General features: G+C 37.5%; 1 protein-coding gene across 3 annotated transcripts in view; it reads left to right on the top strand.

Annotated features, from left to right (window-relative positions):
• PTPN21 (protein tyrosine phosphatase non-receptor type 21) overlaps window positions 1–18,316 on the top strand; it is a 44,335-nt gene that overhangs the window by 1,632 nt on the left and 24,387 nt on the right. For 2 of the 3 annotated variants that reach the window (XM_061463770.1, XM_061463772.1), the window contains exons 2-4: window positions 3,283–3,654; window positions 15,007–15,176; window positions 17,817–17,914. In XM_061463770.1, the coding sequence (XP_061319754.1) occupies window positions 3,475–3,654; window positions 15,007–15,176; window positions 17,817–17,914 (448 nt within the window). In that variant the 5' untranslated portion in view covers window positions 3,283–3,474. Of the gene's footprint in view, window positions 1–2,134; window positions 2,448–3,282; window positions 3,655–15,006; window positions 15,177–17,816; window positions 17,915–18,316 lie in introns of those variants that run through there. The other variant, XM_061463771.1, reaches the window with a different exon arrangement.

The raw sequence follows: 18,316 nt of genomic DNA, 5'->3' as shown, positions 1-18,316 counted from the left end.
AATATTTCTGAAATAAATATATGTACTTTAAGCATTTGAAATAATAGGAACCCTTTTTCATTATTACACATTGCAGTTTTATTTTGCATGCTGCCATTCATGCAGGATGTTTAAAAAACCTTTGTAAAGTAAAATGCTAATTGCTGAGGAGGGAGTGGGAGGTGTAGGTAAAGGGGAGAGATAACCACAGCGCTCAGTAACCATGCGTCAGTCACAGCCATGTTGCTGAAATTCTGATGTAACTTTTTTGAAACTACATGTTTGTGTTGTATGTACGAAGTTTGGCCACTAAAGACATTTTAAGGTGTTGCATGAAAATTCCAGGCTTGCTAAATAAACGCTTGCTAAAAAAATGTATTGTAGAGGTCATCAATTGGCTTTGTAACTCCTGGCAGTATGTAATTTGTTTTTCTGCAGTAGCTTTATAACAATGCAGGTGTGTCTGAATTTACAGTAATGCAGAAGGCAGTTAGCACTGCAGAATGCACAGCTGCTGAATAAAACCAGCACAGCTGTGTTTGCAAGAAGTACACATGGTTCACAGTAGAAGTTGCTGAATGATTCCTCAGTGTTACTCATCAAACTTGCCCTTGTCCTACAATATTTATTATGAGTCAGGAATTTCTGTATTTAAGTTGGTCTTTTGTGACATGAAGTGGAAGCTAGGTTAAGTTTTTTGTGTTATGAACATGTTTCAGAAGTAATGAAGATTGTCAGGCATGTACTAAGCTAAAATGAAATAATTTAGGATAAATGCTCAGTAGAGCAATAAATGCAAACAACAGATCATAACCTGAAGAGAGCTTCTGGCACATTCTGAAAATTCTGCTCTAACTTACTTTTATGCTTCCATTGCAACCTGTCCACATAGCCAAATAACTGAAAGTCTGAGATTCCCTCATGTCAGCATTAGAGGGTTTGGAAACTTCACTGTCAGGTCAGCATCTGGTTAGCAATGTTTTAACTTTTTCCATGCCCTAAGAATACACTGCTAAGGCCCTGATGGGGGCACAAAAGTTTGAAAGTCTTTCATATTCAGTGGTACTACATAAAAACTGAGATTAAAATAGACTGCACTTCTGACTGCAGCTTTCAAAAAGACAAGTGAGCTGTTTCTTTTCATTGCTGTAGCATTGAAGAAAGTATGTAACTGTGCAAAGAATATATTGAAAAACAGGTCTTGTGGATGGGAGCTGAGGTCAGTCAGCCAAAAGTTATGCTGTCAGGAATTAACCCAGTGTGAGTTTCTGCTGGCAGTGGGCAGGAAGCAAAAACCTTCTGTCTGTTAGAGCATTCCCTGCAATGCTGCTCTAGGGGAGCAGGATTTGGAGGATCAAAGTGCAGAGCGAGTAATAAAATGAGGGTTCCCTTTGTATCCCTAAATTTTTCAGGGAAACCTGTTGCTATCAGTTGTTATTTATGCTGCAGCTGCACCCAAAAATAAAATAGTTGGTATTTGGGTCAGTTTTTTTTTAAATTCAATTGAGATTTTAGTTGGTATCTGTTGAGAATGGGGATTCTGAAGGACTCGAATAATCTGCTTCCAGATTATTGTAAACGTCTTCAAGAAATATGCTACGGTCATTCTCTGGAGTAGGGTAATAAAGATGCCATTGAGGAAAACCATTCTGCCCCTTCTTTCTCCCTATTTTAGGCCTTGTGTCTTTCTGCCTCATTTTGTCTTTGCTGTGCTGCTTATGAGGGATTAGGGAGTCTGATGAGGGTTTTCAACCTAAAGAGTCTGCAGTTATGTTGAGTAACATTAAATTTCTGTGTATATAAATGTACAAGTAGCACGAGGCTCTCAATCTGTTTATAGGTGTACCTTTGAGTTTTTAAAAACAGGTATGCTATGAAGGCTACTTCTTCTGATTCCCCCACTCATTTTGGTTTTGTCTGATAGTTCTAAGAGCCTTCAGAAATCAAATTACGCCTTTTAAAACGTGGTACTAGTGCACACCAGCCTTGAAAACACACAAAACCAAACCACAACAAACCGGGGGTGCTTCCTTGCTGTCTTTTACCATAGCGGCGCTGCCGCTAGAGGTCCCGGTGCGGAGCTCCCCGAGACCGCAGCAGCCAAGTGACGGGAAGAAGGGCAGCTTTCCTCGGGCGCGGGGCGCGGCCTGCGGTGTTCGGTCAGCGAAGGCCGGGGAGTGCTTGCAAGGGCGTCCGGGGCCTGCTGCCCGGCCCGACCTGGAGCTGGTGGCGCAGCGGGGAGGCTCGCCACGATTGCTTCCCCTCACCTCAGGCGATGGCGGCTTTACCTTAAGTGTGTGAAGCGCTTTCACATCAGTGCCCAGCCTCGCTGTAGAGACCGCTCTCGCCACACTTCTCGTCTACTTCCGCAGGCCCTCCCTGTATTTAGTTAATGCTTTTATTTCGCGTTCGCTGCTGAAAACCACCGCTAGTACGAGTGACAGATTTCCTAAGCTGGGGCGCACGCCGTAAGAAAGCACCTGAAACAGCAGGGGGAAGCTTGTCTGTTGAGGAGTTGGCGGGAGAGGAGGCGTGGAGTGTTTGCCAAAGGTGGAGAAATGGGTGGCTGCTTTTTGACTGGGAATAAGCATGTTTTTCAAGGAAAAATTAGGAAATAAATAGTTCTCAGAATTTACATACTCTCTTTGCAAGGCAAAGCAAAGCCTGAAGCATCATACAGCAGTTTAACATGAAAAATAATAGTGCAGCTAGCTGTAATGCAGGGAAAATGAGAGGAATTGGGTTTTAATTGTCTGGTAGGAAACAGCTGAGGTGTAAGCTTTAGTGCCTCTCTTCCTGCCTTTCTGTTTTCTTCCTTAATCACTTATGGGGCTTGGGTTGGTGTTTAATCCAAGGGGTAGCGGCTGAGGCTGCATGCCGCTCCGCTCTGGAAAACAACCCAGATTTCCAGTTCTGCAGTTACAGAAAGTGGCTTTGTTCAGTATTAGAAATACCTTAGGTAACACGGACTTCATAGATGTATTTCATTTAAATACTGAATCAGTTTAGAAATACATATTTTAAGGCATTGAAGCCACATTTGATTAAGGCTCATTATTCATCTGTGAGTTTAAAAAGAAGAATCAACTTGCCAAAGACCAGTGTCGTTTGTGGAAAAACCAGAAACTCTGGTGCTTATTTCATTATTTGAATGCAAACAGCTCTGCATTTTGGAGAAGTAGACTGATTATTTAGATTTAAAAAAAAATACATGTTAATTTTCCCATGTTACCATACGCCTTTCAGTCAAACTGTTGTTTCTGATTCTTGTATTTACTCTCTTTCTCTTTTGCCCCTTACTAGGATTTTAGTGGATGCCCCTTCTACTTGTCTCTTGGTGGAAAACTTGCTTGTCTTTAATGGATGCGCTGCTGCTGGTTGATCTCTGGAGACTTTACAGCTCCTTGCCTTCTGAGAGGAGATAGCTACTTGTCCCTCTCAAGGTCCTGGTGGAAGTAGCTTTTTATCAGAAACCATCCCTGGGGGAGAAAGAAGATGCCTCTACCTTTTGGGTTAAAATTGAAACGAACTCGACGTTACACAGTATCCAGCAAAAGTTGCTTGGTGGCTCGCATCCAGCTGCTCAACAGCGAATTTGTGGAGTTCACGCTATCGGTGGAAAGCACAGGCCAGGAAAGTCTGGAAGCAGTGGCTCAGAGACTGGAATTGCGGGAGGTAAGCAAACTGTTGAGCAAAGGTGAAGGTGTGATTTTTGTCTCTGGTGCTAGATGACCTATGTGGTGAATCCTTACCCTTTGGGGCAATGGATATAGCATCAGTTACCCTGTGTTCCCCTTGTTTCTTCAGCTTCTGGTCTTGATGGGGACTTGGATTGCTCCAAAACACTTGTAAAACTTACATTACAGAGCTAGGGAATTGCCAAGGGGAGGACATATGAGAAATGGCAGTGAATTGAAGCTTAGAGTGATAAACAAAGTGACTGGTTTTTAAATCTGACAATGCTGAAATGCTGTAAAAAAAAAACCACAAAGCAACGAACAGGAATATTCTGCCTAAGCAACACGGTTAAGAATTACTGCAAGACTTGAGACAGCTTTTAGCTAAGGATATGAAAGAGTGATGTGTGCATGTTTTGTTTTTTTTTTTTTCTTTCTTGATGGATTGGAGCTGTGAAAAGAACCTAAAGCACAAAATGTGATAAGCGTACCAGTGATCAACTGTTTGTATTACTTGTTCAAATACCACAAACATGTTTGCAGAAACTGCCTTAGAGCAAGCATATGATCATTTAGATTGAATGGTGGCCTCATGAGGAAATATGGTTTCCACCAATTCAATCTATATGAATCTGTGTAACATCCCCCATCCCCCCCCCCCCCCCCCCCCCCCAAATTCCTTGCTTGGTATTTTGAAGGATCCTTTTGCAAGTGAAATTTACTCTTCTCCCACACATTTAGTGATTCTTTATACATCTGTATTGAGTGAATTACTTCTAAAATGTTCTGTTGCAAAATGTTGCTTATAGGAATCTACACAGATTACCAACCAATGTCATTGTTTTATAGTTTTGTTAAGCACAGGTGGATTTGATTGCAGTAGTTCAATGCTCTTGATCCTTTGTAAACTGACATTTCCCACTAGAGTCTCAAAAGATTTAGTTCATTTTGTAGTCATTAAACTGTGACAGCATGTGCACTTTTGGTGGTCTGGAGGAAGAAAACTTGTAATAAAAGCTTAGTGTTGCTGAAAAAGATGCTTTTGTTGTGTTATGTGGTCTGTTACATAGTAGTGTTTTGAATATGGGATTCAAATACAGGATGGAAACCCTAGACTTAGGTAACCAAAAGAAGAGTCGTCATGAGAATACTTACTGTCTAATAACTATGTTTTTTTGAAATGTTATTTTTTCATTGTCAAGCAACTGCTTGACATTGACATTTCTTGACACTGGCATTGACATTTCTTGACATTGTCAAGAAACTGCAAGTTTCAACTTTGAAACTTTGCTCAGATATTGTACAAGTAAATTTAGGACTCACTCCTGCAAGTATTTATTACTGCAAACAGCATGGTTACTGTAGGATTTCTTAGTAGAAAGTATTATATGTAGTCAGTTTTCAGATTTTTTTTTTCCTGTTTGAATCTATTAATCTATAAGTGTTTGTTTTTCAGTCCCAATATGCATTCCTGTGGATTCTCCAAGTATTTTCTTTTAGTGTATATTTATTTTGGAAAAAATGCAATGTTGGACAATGGTATGACTTCTTTATTTCATCTTGCTCCTTCTAGCAAAGGGAGGATCTAACTACTGTCATAGCCTTAGTGCTTGTTTAGAACACATCAGATATCATAGATTTAGCATTCAGTTACTGTTGTGTGAATGGTGTTTGTCAATATTACCTATCCAGTTTCAGGTGTCCCTGCAAAGTCAACAGAAGGTAAAGAATTGTAGCTATATTTGGTTTGTAGAACGCAAAGGCTTTGTCTTCCTCAATGATGACTGCTAGCTTTCATTGAACTAGTCACAGAGCATTAGAGATGCAAGCATTTTCAGCTATTCTTCATTATCTTTTTCCTTTGGAGCTACTTCTAAAAATCTGTTAAAAAAAAAAGAAATAAAGATGGCAGTTCTCTCAATTAAGAGTCATACATCAGACTGAGGGAGTTGACAGTACACTATTGAACTCTGAGCAGATACCTTCAGTCATGCATTCTTGCATGGATTATTTTGGCAGGAAAATGTGTTGCAATAAAAGGGAATGGAAAATAGGAATATAAATTACTTTCCAGAGCTTGCATTCAAAAAATGTTGTTCTGCCTTTAAATAGCCAGATTTACCAGGCAGATAATGGATCATTCCAGACTGCTTGCTTAGTAGAAAGATTTTGGAAAGAAAAATCTACTCATCACTGTGCTTCAATCTGTGGAAACATCATTAGACCTTGACACTGTAAAATACTAAGTACTTTCTTTAAGATGTTGCATACTGTTAATGCACTAAGCATCCTTATAAGTGTGAATTCAAAGTGTTAGACATGAAAGTGTGACTGCTTATTTGAATACCGAGACTTAACGCAGTTAGGAACGCCAAGGCACCAGTTTCAGATTACTGTATATGGGATACACAGTTATGACATGCAGTTCTCGTGCACCTCCAGAGCAGTTTACTGCATGAGGTTTGAGTGGAATCTCTACCTTTTTACACATTGAATGCTAAAAAAGAGTGAATATCACATTCTGTCTGATGTAGTCTGCAATTACTGAATTTGGACAGTGAATTGAATGGCTTGTTTTTAATGCTGTGATATCTTTAATGTAATTGCTTTAACAGATCACTGTGTAAATGAGTAGTCTTATATTAGAGTTGTGTGTCCAAGCACTAGTTTTTGTTTGATTTTTCTCAATTTAAAAGACCTGTGCTGTTACGGACACATTGTTAGGGTTTAGGAAGTCCTAAGTATGTTGCCAATTTTAGTTTTTTACTGAATGGTAAACTTTACAGAAAAGTGAAATGAATGCATTAAACTAAGAACAACATCTGGTATTCCCAGAATGTGACTCATCAGCAGCGGGTATGCAATCCAGCTCTCTTAAACTGAAGAACTGGGGAAAGAAGCCAAAGGGAAGAGGGAACATAAGTTACTTACCCTGTGTTCGCACAGCCTGTCTTTTATCCTGTGAGAGAACTATAACCAAACTTGATTTATGCAGAAATCTGTATTTGTTGCAGAAAACCATTCTGGAATTACAAGTTCTGAAAAACTGCTGAGAGCCCTGGTTGTTAACTACCTTAAAAAGTATGTGCAACACTGCTCATCTTGCATCTAGGGCATAAGTATACAAATGAAATACTTGAACATACAGATTTTTTTCTTCAATGTTAATACAGCTATAGGATGTTTGGCAGGAGATGTTACAAAGGATCTGCTTCTCTTGCTGGATCTTCTTTTATTTGTTCTCTGATAACACTTCTAAACCAGAAAGAAGGGGCAAATACTACAGATGTGTACAAGCAGTCTCTAACTTAACTGCCTTTACCGTGTAGAGATTTGGGCTTGAGTACAAGAACTACTGGTAGGGAACTTCTGTGAAGAGTATGTATTGTGCATATGCAAGTTCCTGTGTTTGTTTTGGACATGAATAGGGAAGAAGGAATCAAGGTTATCCGGAGCCTGAATAACTTTGAAGTTCTGAAACAGTGCTTCAGCAATGCTTGAACTATGCTGTAAAACTTCTAAAATACCAGCTGCTGTTTGGAGAAAACACAAAAAAATGCCTTTAATTCAGTGTCGTGGTTTCTTAAATGTGTGTTTTGCATATGTAAAGAGTTTTTAAAATAAGATCAAGTGCAACCATAAATATTCTTACGTGTATATGTATCAGTAAACATATTGACTGGCAGATAAATGTTGGGCCAAGTCATGACAGAAGGATCACTAACATAATTATGTTTATGCCCTTTGTTAAAGTCTGACGCAATTTTAGCTAATCTTCAGAGAAAGAAAAGGAGAAGCAGTGCCCATACTTGAGCTGCTATGCTTGCCTCTCTGAACTAAATTTTCCTTCAAGTTAGAAAAGGAGAAATTGTCATGGATATATATAGTATATATGTATAGTATATAAACATATATAGTGTATATATATAGTATATAAAAATACTAGACCTTCAGTGTGCAATCTAATTAATTTAAAAGATAAAAATACCTTATTAAAAAGCAAACTTGACTCCATATAAAACATGCATTATAATTATAAGTGTGCTGTAATTGTTATTTATGAACCAAGATATATTGAAAGACAAAGCAGTCAGCCAAAAATCAGTAATCACCTCAGTGCAATTATTGTAGTTCTTCCTTTTTCTGAAGGAAAAATGCTATTCCAGTAGGTGTAGGATTTGCGTGAGGTTGTATTGCACCAAGAAGCACAAAATTAAGGTTTTTTTCATGAAGGCACTACTGGCAACTAGGACGCCTTGACCCTCATTTCTTTGGCTTTTTTTTTTTTTTTTTTTTTTTTTTTTAGGTCAAAATTTGAATGTACCACATAATTCTGTTTTTTCATTTTCACAATGTCTGTATATCGCTGTGCAGTTCTGTACTAACTTTGACAGAAGAGGTTTTCTTCTGAAGCAAAGATATCAGTTTATTGTTCAGTATTTTTTGACCATTTTGAAATTTTGCTTTTTCCTGTTGTAAAGCAATGAGAATTTAAGCTTCTGATGAATGGGAACATGGTACTCCTTTCAGTGTCAGTGCTGTGTAAGGCATGAGTCAAAAGCAGATATTCGAGTCCATCCTTCTTGGAGTCTTGGGCAGTGGTGAGGAAAAAGTAACATGTTTTTTAGAAAAAGTATGTTTCTACATGTCTTGGTCATGCTGATAACTGAGTTGTTTCTGCAAGAGGTTAAAATGTGTATTAGATACAATGTTTTCTGTGCACTGTGAAGGTATTGCTCTTCAGCTTGTAAATTAGATACTTTACCTTTGTCAATGTACTGATGAATAGAATCTGCCTTGCCTGTCCAAAGACCATTTATTCAAGACATTTGCAGGGTGTAAAACAGTGTATTGTGATTTGTGCAATGTTTTGATTTGAATACATTAGAATGTGTCAGATTATCTGGCAAAGTATTCATTTGGTTTATTTCATATCCATGCTGTTTTGCTATAAGCTATAGTTGGCAACTGTTTCATTTAAATAGCATTTAGGAAACCTATATTGAAGTAGTTAGGACAAAATAATTGTGCATGTGTGTTGGGAAAAAGTTTCCATTATGAAAGAACAAAGACTTAAGACAGACTTCTTTCTGTATTCATATAACTACCCTGCTGAATACTCCCTGTAGCAGCTACAGTTGAAGATCTTGTCAGTACTCAAACAATAAAAACAGTGTAAGCAAAAGTACCCTAAAGTGAGTAGCTTCAAGATGGGGAAAAGGGAGAGGGTTTTTTGGGGCTAGCCAGCAGTCCTCCTTTTTCTGGAAGAAGAATTGTTTTTTTGTAGTATGTAGAGGAGCGTAACTTTCCACTCAGTGACTGGTACCTGGCAAGGCTCATGTTTTTTTTTTTTTTCACCACTTTCAGGAAGTCTTGGATCTTGTACACTGGCCAGTCCAGGATTCTCCAAATCCTTTCTCCCCTAGAGATTGGGAAGATTTGTGGAGGAGGTTGTCTGCTGTGATAAGAGTGGAGTTTCTGGAGAATTTTCAAGGCTTCTTGTCTCCTGTAGTTCTTAACATTGGGTTTAGGATAAAGCTTTCACTTGGTATCTGGCAGTTGTGCACATTATGGAATTACTGACCCAGTTCTTCTGCATGCAGTTTATTTAAACTGTGATATCCTGATGGCAGGAGCTGTTTTGTATCTAAGCATATAATAAGGCTAAACACAGTGGAGCCCTTGGGCTAACTGGGATTTTGTAAGTCCAGCTGTGGTGCTTATCCTTTGGTAATGAGGTGTTTCTAGCACTTCTGTATAGCAGAGCCTTGTGGCTTGTTTTATTTGCATGTATCAGTGTGAAAGAGGAAAAGCCTGAAAATGTATTTTAATTGTATTATTCTGTAAACCCTGTTATTGTTTAATTTTTTTTTTATTTCTTGCCTCACGTTTTAGGATGGTGATTCCTCAGGTCACTGCACCCTTGAGGCAGGTGGCAGATTGCATTAATTAAAAAGCACTTTATTAACAATTTGAAAACAATTCTATTAACTATTCTATTTGTAACCTGAGAGATGCTCTGTAAGATTAATAATATAGGATATGGAAATTAGCTGGGAAATACACAAGTTTGAAGTAAACTTTAAACATTGCTATGCCTTGGGGAATGTGTAGTAAAGTCTGTGTGTACTCCCTGCTTCCATACGCAAAAAGCAGTCACGGTTTTCTTTACCTTTAGTTTGAAGTTTTATAGAGAACGATCTTTTTTTTCTTTTTCTTTTTCTTTTTCTTTTTCTTTTTCTTTTTCTTTTTCTTTTTCTTTTTCTTTTTCTTTTTCTTTTTCTTTTTCTTTTTCTTTTTCTTTTTCTTTTTCTTTTTCTTTTTCTTTTTCTTTTTCTCTTCTTCTCTTTTTCCTTTTCCTTTTTCTTTTTCTTTTTCTCTTCTTCTCTTTTTCCTTTTCCTTTTTCCTTTTTTTTTTTTTAAGATCCACAACACAGTAGGGTTTTCTCATAATCCTATAGAACATAACTTTTTCTTTATATAATACTTTCAAAAAAAAAAAGAGGCACAGTCGAGTTTGAGGATCATAATAGGTGCTGTTAAGTTCAAGTGAGAAGGTTACATATATTTTATATCTCGTGTATACGTTTGTCATTTTTATTTCATTTCTGGATAGTGTAAACTGTGACCAAAATAGACCCTGAGATCCTATATTAAAACATTTTATTTTATACCGCTAATCAGAATAACTGATACATACAAATTATATTTAGATTAGAGTTAAAATGGAATTATATTAGGGATGATGCTAATCCACATTGAGGAAAACAAACCAAAATGCAGCACTTAGTTGTAGCTAACTAATATGAGGCAGTTGGTATAGGAAAGAAGGACTATCTCAGTGGTTCAATTTTAAATTTCAGAGCAGATGAGGAACAGTAAACTATGCTCAATGAATGTGAAAATTGATGAAAATTCAAAGATTTAAAGTTCAGTTTTTAATGGGTTTGTAAAAGATAACACTGTTTTTAAAAAAGGTGTTATTTAATTCACATCCAAGAATTTCTGAGCCAGTTGTTTATCAGCACTGATTCTATAATGACATAGAATCACATAATATTTTGAGTTGTAAGGGACCTCTGAGGGTTGTATGATCCCACCTTCTGCTCAGAGAGGCCACCTTGGATCAGTTGGCTCAGGGATTGCCTGGGTGAGTTTGAGTGCCTCCTAAAACAGAGATTTGGCACCTTCTTGGACTACCTATTCCACTGTTTGTCTAGTCTTGTGAATTTCTTCCTGGTCTAATTGGAATTTCCCATGTTGCAGCTTGTGCCCAGTGCTTCTCATACTTGCAGTAAGCACTTCCAAGAAGAGTCTGTCTCTGTCTTCTCTATACCTTGCTTTTAGGCAGTTGAAGTCCACAGTAAGATTTTACTTTAGCCTCTTAGGACTGATCAGTCCTGTTTCTCTGACTCTCACATCATGCTGAAAGATGTGATATAGCTGCCTACAGTAACATAGTTTTGTGGTGTTCATACCTAATGAAGCTCCTGTGCTTAGCTTAGGAAGTCTGGTTTATTTCATAGATGAAATCACGCCATGCCCACCAAACTTGTGTTGGCCTTTTGGTACTTTTATGTTCTTGATGACTCTTAAACTTTCATGCAAAAAATACTTACTATTCCTGTCTATAGTGACAGAAAGCAGCTAGATAGAAAGTAACTGTGCAGAAATTATATGCTCTTTTTATTTCTATTTGATTTTCTTTGGAGGGGTTGGGTCATGAATAAGTCACTAAAATAAATGAACCTCAAAGCAGTGTTAACAGCTTAACATATTTTAAGAATTATGTCATGACATTCTTTTTAGCATTGGGTGTTGTCCTGAGCTGCTAATAATAAAATGTTTTAGCAATGAATAAAAATGGATTCTATTTTAATCAGTGCGAATATTCCAGGGTGCATAAGCTCCTCTGAAAACTCACAGGATCAAATTCTGCCCTTGAAGTCAAGTAAAAGGTTTGCATAGAAGTCAGAAGACAGGCTTTGGTCCACAGTGTTTTGCTTGCCTTTCATTTTATTTTTGATGGTCCAGACTGGGGGAGTTCGTAAGGGAAAATACTGTGGCAGAAAAATCTTATTTAAAGATGTGTTGGATTCCAGAGAATATTTTAATATGCAGAAACATTTTTCTTAGTCTGTTGTGCCAGTAATTACTGTGCTGTGTGTAGGCAAGAAAAAGCCTTTTAAAGAAACAGGCCAGTGCAGATGATCATCATGCCTTAACAATAGGCTCTACATCAGTTTAGACTTCAGGGTATAGAACCAGGAGGGTTCAGAGGGTCTTTCAGCTTTGTTGATGTGCTTCTGTGGTTCTGTAGCTGTTTCTCTGAAGTTTCAGTCTCTGCCATGGCCTCTGCACTCACCCAGAAAGTTGTGGTTCAGCATTTTGGGTCGCGCTCAGCCCAGGGCTGATGCAGTTAACCTGTTGGGCAGGTGGGCTGGGACAGCACAATAGGCTTTCATTTTTGAGCTCTTCCTAGCAAGTGAGATCAAATAGCTCATGGCATATAGATCAACTGTTTTTTTTTTTTTAATTTTTTTTGTCCTGTAATTTATTTTACCATCTTGCCTTATATATACATTACATTTGTAACACTTGGAAGTTACAGAATGTCGGCATCACAGTCTGACTTTGGCTGCTGTGATTGTGCACATGATGGTAACAGTCTTGTAATGAAAAAGAAATATAACTTTTTGCATGCATTCCTTTCCTCATTCAGTCTGAGGAAAGATTGAGGACTAGTCATTTGGTACATTTTATCCTTTTTAGTGTGTGATGTTACAGTTAACATAGTATTTCTTTAGCAATGGAGCCTATTTGGTGCTCCTGTTACAGTTCCTAACATTTTGTGGAATCTTAAGATACTATCTTCTCAATATCTTTGTTAGGTGCTGGGGATTAACGCACACTACATCTTATGGTTGGCAGATTGAAGCACAGAAATAAAAGCAAATGTTGTCCAAGGTATCAGCAAACTTAATGCACTTAAACTGAGAAATTTAGAAAACAGTGTTGTTTCTAGTATTTGTATACAAAGCCATATTCCTTATCCTCTTGAAACTGGAAGTATTTATGACTTCTTAAATTTGACCCTTGGTTTCAGAAGTCAGAAGTGAAGACCACAAAGTGTCCATCTGTGAAAAATTTGGTTTGTAGGATTTGATTTACAAGAGAACTCCGCAATGTGGGGATACAGTCTGTTTCTATATGGTGATTTTTAAGCTTTCTCAAGCATGAAACTATTTTGTATATATCAGCATTCTGCCTTTTCTCCAGATATCAGTCTACCCTCTTCTAGTTTAAAGCCAGTAGCCCTTGTCCTATCTCCCACTATACCAAAAAACTGTATTTTTTTTTTCTTCTGTGAGTGGTTCTATTTCAATTCAATTTTTGTATTACAGCCTGCCTTTTTATCTGTTTTAGAGTTTGCAGAAGGGAGTCTATATTAAGGGTAAATGGGCAGATTTCATCCTAAGATTTTTTTTTTATATCTTCTGAGTACTTTTTTTGTGATTACATGGGAACAGTAATTTTAATTTAGAGGATTTTTATTTTTTTTTAATATTGGATGAAAAAAACACCAAAACCTGCCAACAATCACTTAAAACTCTGTTGATACTGAATTAGAGAGTGGCAAAGTAGTACATTTTGCCAGTATGCAACATCAAAAGAACATGGTGCATTACAGTTGGCTCCAATTTCTCAGTTTTGATAATTTAGCAGAGAAAATGTTTTTATGGAATAAAAGCCTTTATTTATTTTATGCTAAACCTTGATTTATTTGTGCCCACAATTATTTTATGATCTGTGCTGATACAGAGCACTGACTTCACTGCTGTCCCTGAAGCTTGGGATGTGGCATATCTGCCTATGCCGTGGTTACACGCCTAGTCAGCCTGTTGGAGCTGTAAGGAATAGCAAGAAGGACATAAGGGTTGACTCTTCATCCTGTTCAGACTATAAAGTAAGAGGATGTATATACATGATTTTTACAGATGTGTGTATATAGGCAAGTTTTCACAAGAAAGTACTAAAGTGGCCTTTACTACCAGCTGTTGCTCCCAAGTGAATTTCAGATCTGTGCTCCATGAAGCATTAAAATGCTAGAGCTTTTTGAAAAACAACAGTAAATACTTTGTTTGCTAGGTAGACAGTTTTCCCAAGTCTAACTAATAGAAATTATTGATATAAAAAAATCACTATGATGAACAGTCATTTGTTTTATAAAACTTTATCCTTGATAGCTTTATTTTGTATAAGTTAAAAACATCTGATAATATATGAAGTGTTGGGTTAAAGGTGTTCATCTTTCTACCATTTCTGTGTATGATGATTTAGGAAGGACTTGGAGAATTCTCATGTAAATGCCTACAGATGCAATTGGTAATTCATAGCATTCCCTTATCTCCCTCCCTCAATTAATAACCTTGTAATTACAATTTCTAGTTTTGCTATGATAATGACAGGAGTATTTTCCAGTCCATATCTGTTTGCTGGTCCAGAACTGAGTGAAATGAATATTTCAGGAGCAGATTTTAATCAGTTTAAACACAGCAGAGAAATTTAAATTTGAGTGGCTCTGTAGTGTTAGGAAAATCTAGGTTATGAGTGATAAAAATGAAAAATGTTAGGTTAGAAGTGATAGAAAAATATTCTGGTCCAAACTTCTTCTCAGAAATCTAATCAAAGTTAGGTTGTGTAGCTCAAGATGTTGTCCAGTGGGAGTTTGACATTCCAGGGATGGACATTCCTTAGCCTCTTTGGGCAGTCTGTTCCAGTACATACTGTATTCTGGTTTTGGCTTGGTGAAGAGTTGCTTGCTCAGGCAAGGAAGCTTGCTGCTGCGTCTGGACATCATCTTGCTCATGGGATGAGCCATACATGTACTTTAATGAGCTTGTCTTTGACTGACCGGCTGTCACGTGCTCTTTTGTCCTTCGGCATCCCATGTGAGCCTACTTGCCAGTGCCCCAGCGAAGCCATTCTTTGCTCTCACACTGTTCAATGTCATTTTTTATTTGCCTTCCTCACTTCCTTTAGTTTTTCTGTCACACATAAATGCTTATTACTAATACCTGTGAGTTGCCACAACAGGGTCAGGGACTGTTTGCAAATAAATAATAAGTTTGGTAATCTTTTAGGTGGGGGACCTTGTGTACATGGATTGCTTATCTGAAAGTAGTCTGCTTGTGATATTAAATGTCTCTCCAGTTCTCTGAGTTTTCAAACCCCCATAGAATTTGTGTTTTAAAACCTATATTTCTAAGTAGCAAGACTTTCATGCAATATATTTTATCTACTATGTTAATATTAACTGTTTTTCATCATTGAAATGCCTCTTTTTCAGATTACGTATTTCAGTCTGTGGTATTATAATAAGCAGAATCAGCGCAGATGGGTAGATTTGGACAAGCCTCTGAAAAAGCAGCTGGACAAATATGCCTTAGAGCCGACTGTGTATTTCGGAGTAGTGTTCTATGTGCCTACTGTTTCTCAGCTTCAGCAGGAGATTACCAGGTAAACTTCATACATGTGTCTGTAGTTTTGCTTTCAACATTTTGAAATATTTGGCAAATTTAAAAATTGCCTGCTTCCCCCACACACCTCTCTACAGAAGTGAAAATTATTACTTTAGGCAGAATTTATGTTCAAACTGTGTATTTAATTCCCCTTTGAATATTTAAAATATGTGATCTTAGAAAGGTATTGGAAACTGTTTCAGTAATAGGCTTTTTTCAGCAATACTTGTATGATTAGACTTTTAATTGTTTTCCTCCCTGTATGTTTGTCTTTGGAGTTGGTTTTTTTTTGTTTTTTTTTTGGTGGTGGTGTTTTGAAGAGCCATCTGTTGCTTTTGGGGAAATCCATGCTGCACAAAGCAGCATTTAATTTAGCTGTTCTTGCCTCTATTTTGCTTTCAGTACTTTATGTACTTTCAGTACATTGGCAGACTACAGCCTAAGTTTCAGTTTGTGATATATTTTTTTTTCTTTGTTTATCACTGGGCAATAAGGATGGATGTTAGCTTTGATATCATATGTCCATTTCTACGGTGAATTCGGGGAACATCACAGAAGTGGTGCTGACTGCAGGGGGGAAGTGAAATTGAGCATATAGTAGCCTGTTATTCCTATGGGCCTATACATTGGCTTGTAGTGACCTTAATGTGTATAGTTTTTCTGATTTAGTTATTTTTTTTTAACAGGCAAATGAGTACAAACTGGATTACAATCATATATTTGTTATTTCAGAAATCTCTGTTTGTGTTAATTAACCCATTCAAGCTGGTAACTTCAAGCTGGTCCTACTCTGAGTGAGGAGTTGAACCAGGTGATCACTGAGGTCCTTTCCAGCGTAATTTATTCTGTGGTTACATGAAACTGTCTTTATATACTCTGGTGCTAGAATACCTTTCCAGAGACCTTTCCCAGTAATTGTGGTATGAAAGTTTTTCAGGGAGGTAAGCCTTTTCATGCAGACGATGGTGCTTTAATGTGTTGCTCAGTGCCTCACAGCTTTAGGGTTCTTTCTTATGTGTAATTCCTGTGTTAATATTTTCTTTCTAGAAAAGTGCTAAGTGTGGGAGCTTTCTCTCAGCAATTTTACTGGCTTAAAAAATAATTCTTTTGTCTTCTTTTTTTTAGTCTTTGGTTCAGATTCTCTGCTTGTTGGTATGCTAGAATGCATTGCAGTAAGATACATGTTGTGTTGCATTGAATACTACATTGCTGGAAAGACCTTGCATATTCTTCTCTGGCATTAAAGAATTTAATGTTTATGCTGGAGCTTTAATAGCAGTTTTGCAGTGTGTTGCCATGTAGAAGGGAAGAATTCATTTGCCAGCCTTATATTGAAGTCCTAGAGAATGGCACTTGCTTTGATTTCCCATAGTGAGAGTCTGGATTAGTTTCAGAAGTCAGTGGGGTTTTTTCATGCCTTTTCAATATAAAGGAGATTGAGCATGTTGAAGCAAATTTTGTTTAATGTATACCAGGAAATGGAAATGAACAAAAGGGATGGTATTTGTACTATCACAAGGTAGTGTCAAGATTATTCATCTGCATATTAACTTTTAATAACAGTTCTATGGATGGAGCTTATGTTCTACTGCTGGACCGGGAAGATTTATTTCACCAAATGCCTCGATATGTGGTGGCTTTTTCCTTCCCTTTTTTCTAAGGCCTGGGTTTAGGCCCAGCTGTTCTTGTGTGCGTTGTATAAGGATGTTAACTACTGTCATACAGCATACTGCTCTTTTGTAGCAGGATCCAGAAGACTCTAGCTAATATTTATAAATTGTCACCTTATTTAAAAGGCTGGTTAGATAGTGAGGGAAGAAAGTTGCGTTTTAGCCTGATGCAAATCTGTGTGTAGTTCACCTGACTATTCTAATCCCTGAATGCTTCCATGTTCTTGGTATTAAAGCCTTACTTCACAAGAGTTAATGTACAATATGAGGAAGTTAAGCAGCTTTTAAAACTAGACTTATTGAAGACAAATGTCCTTCTTGGCAAAGTGTGTGTTATAATGGCATTTTGAGGTGTTTTAGGCTCAAAATAGGGTGTTTTGCGGGTGGCTGAGAGAGGCAGAAGAATTCAAGAAACTAGTGGTTCAGTGTGTGGACAAATGGTACACCTAGTAGTGGTTGCACATACAAGAGATGACCCAGGAAAAGGTCAGATTAAAGGAAAAAAAAAAGGCGTCTTGAAAGTAAGAACAAAATGTACTTGGAAGTTGTAATGCAGAAATGAAAGCTGCTATTGTGATTGAAGGGATGTGCAATGTCGGATCTGTTAAAAGGGAATGCAGCAGTACAGCAGCAGTGCATTGAACAACACCAGTGTGATGAACATTGTAAAGAGGAGATAATAAAAATGCTAAAGAAGAGGTAAAAATAATAAAACAATATTAGGGTATGGTAGTAGGTAGAAATTGTGGAGATTCTTTGTTTCAAGAGGTAGCAGTATTTGATTCTGCAATGATGTATGAAAGCTAAGGGAGTAGCTAACAAAGACTGTGAAGGGTCCAAATGGTGAGGAAGATTGCCCTCCACAGAAACTGGGAAATGCAGAGAGGAATAGGAAATGCAGGCATGTTTATCTGCATTCTCTTTAAATTAAGCAGACTGTATTAGCTTTTTCTTTTTTTCTTGTGTAGGTATCAGTATTATTTGCAATTAAAGAAAGATATCTTGGAGGGCAACATTCCTTGCACGCTGGAACAAGCAATACATCTGGCTGGTTTAGCTGTTCAGGGTAAGTTGTGCTAACTAGCTAACGCTGCATTAGAAGCTTTGCAGATGTATTTTCTATTGCAGTTTTTCTGTTTATCACTTAAAGACTGAATTCCATAAGTTACAAAATACTTACTCCTTAGAACTTCCTTGCATATGCTGAAGAGGGGGAACAGTGGGATCAGTGGGCCTGAACTTGTGGCATTTCTGTGCAGCCCTCAGAGGTGTGCCTGGGTGTCTAACATGGAGTTGGGTTTGAATTAGACATTAGAGTTCCTTTGGGGGCAAAGACTTCAGTTGTCTGCTTACAGACCTTTCATCTGATTCTGTTAATAAAGATGCTTTATTCTGACATGGTAACAAAAGAAACAAACATGCTTTGCTAAATCAAACTTGAATGTACTTGTATCTCCACATTTTCTCC

This window comes from Pezoporus flaviventris, unplaced genomic scaffold, assembly GCF_033815535.1.
Source record: "Pezoporus flaviventris isolate CSIRO_AGI_PZ_B2104156 unplaced genomic scaffold, CSIRO_AGI_Pfla_v1 ptg000036l, whole genome shotgun sequence".
Taxonomy (NCBI): Eukaryota; Metazoa; Chordata; class Aves; order Psittaciformes; family Psittacidae; genus Pezoporus; species Pezoporus flaviventris.
This window is presented reverse-complemented; position numbering and strand designations above follow the sequence as displayed.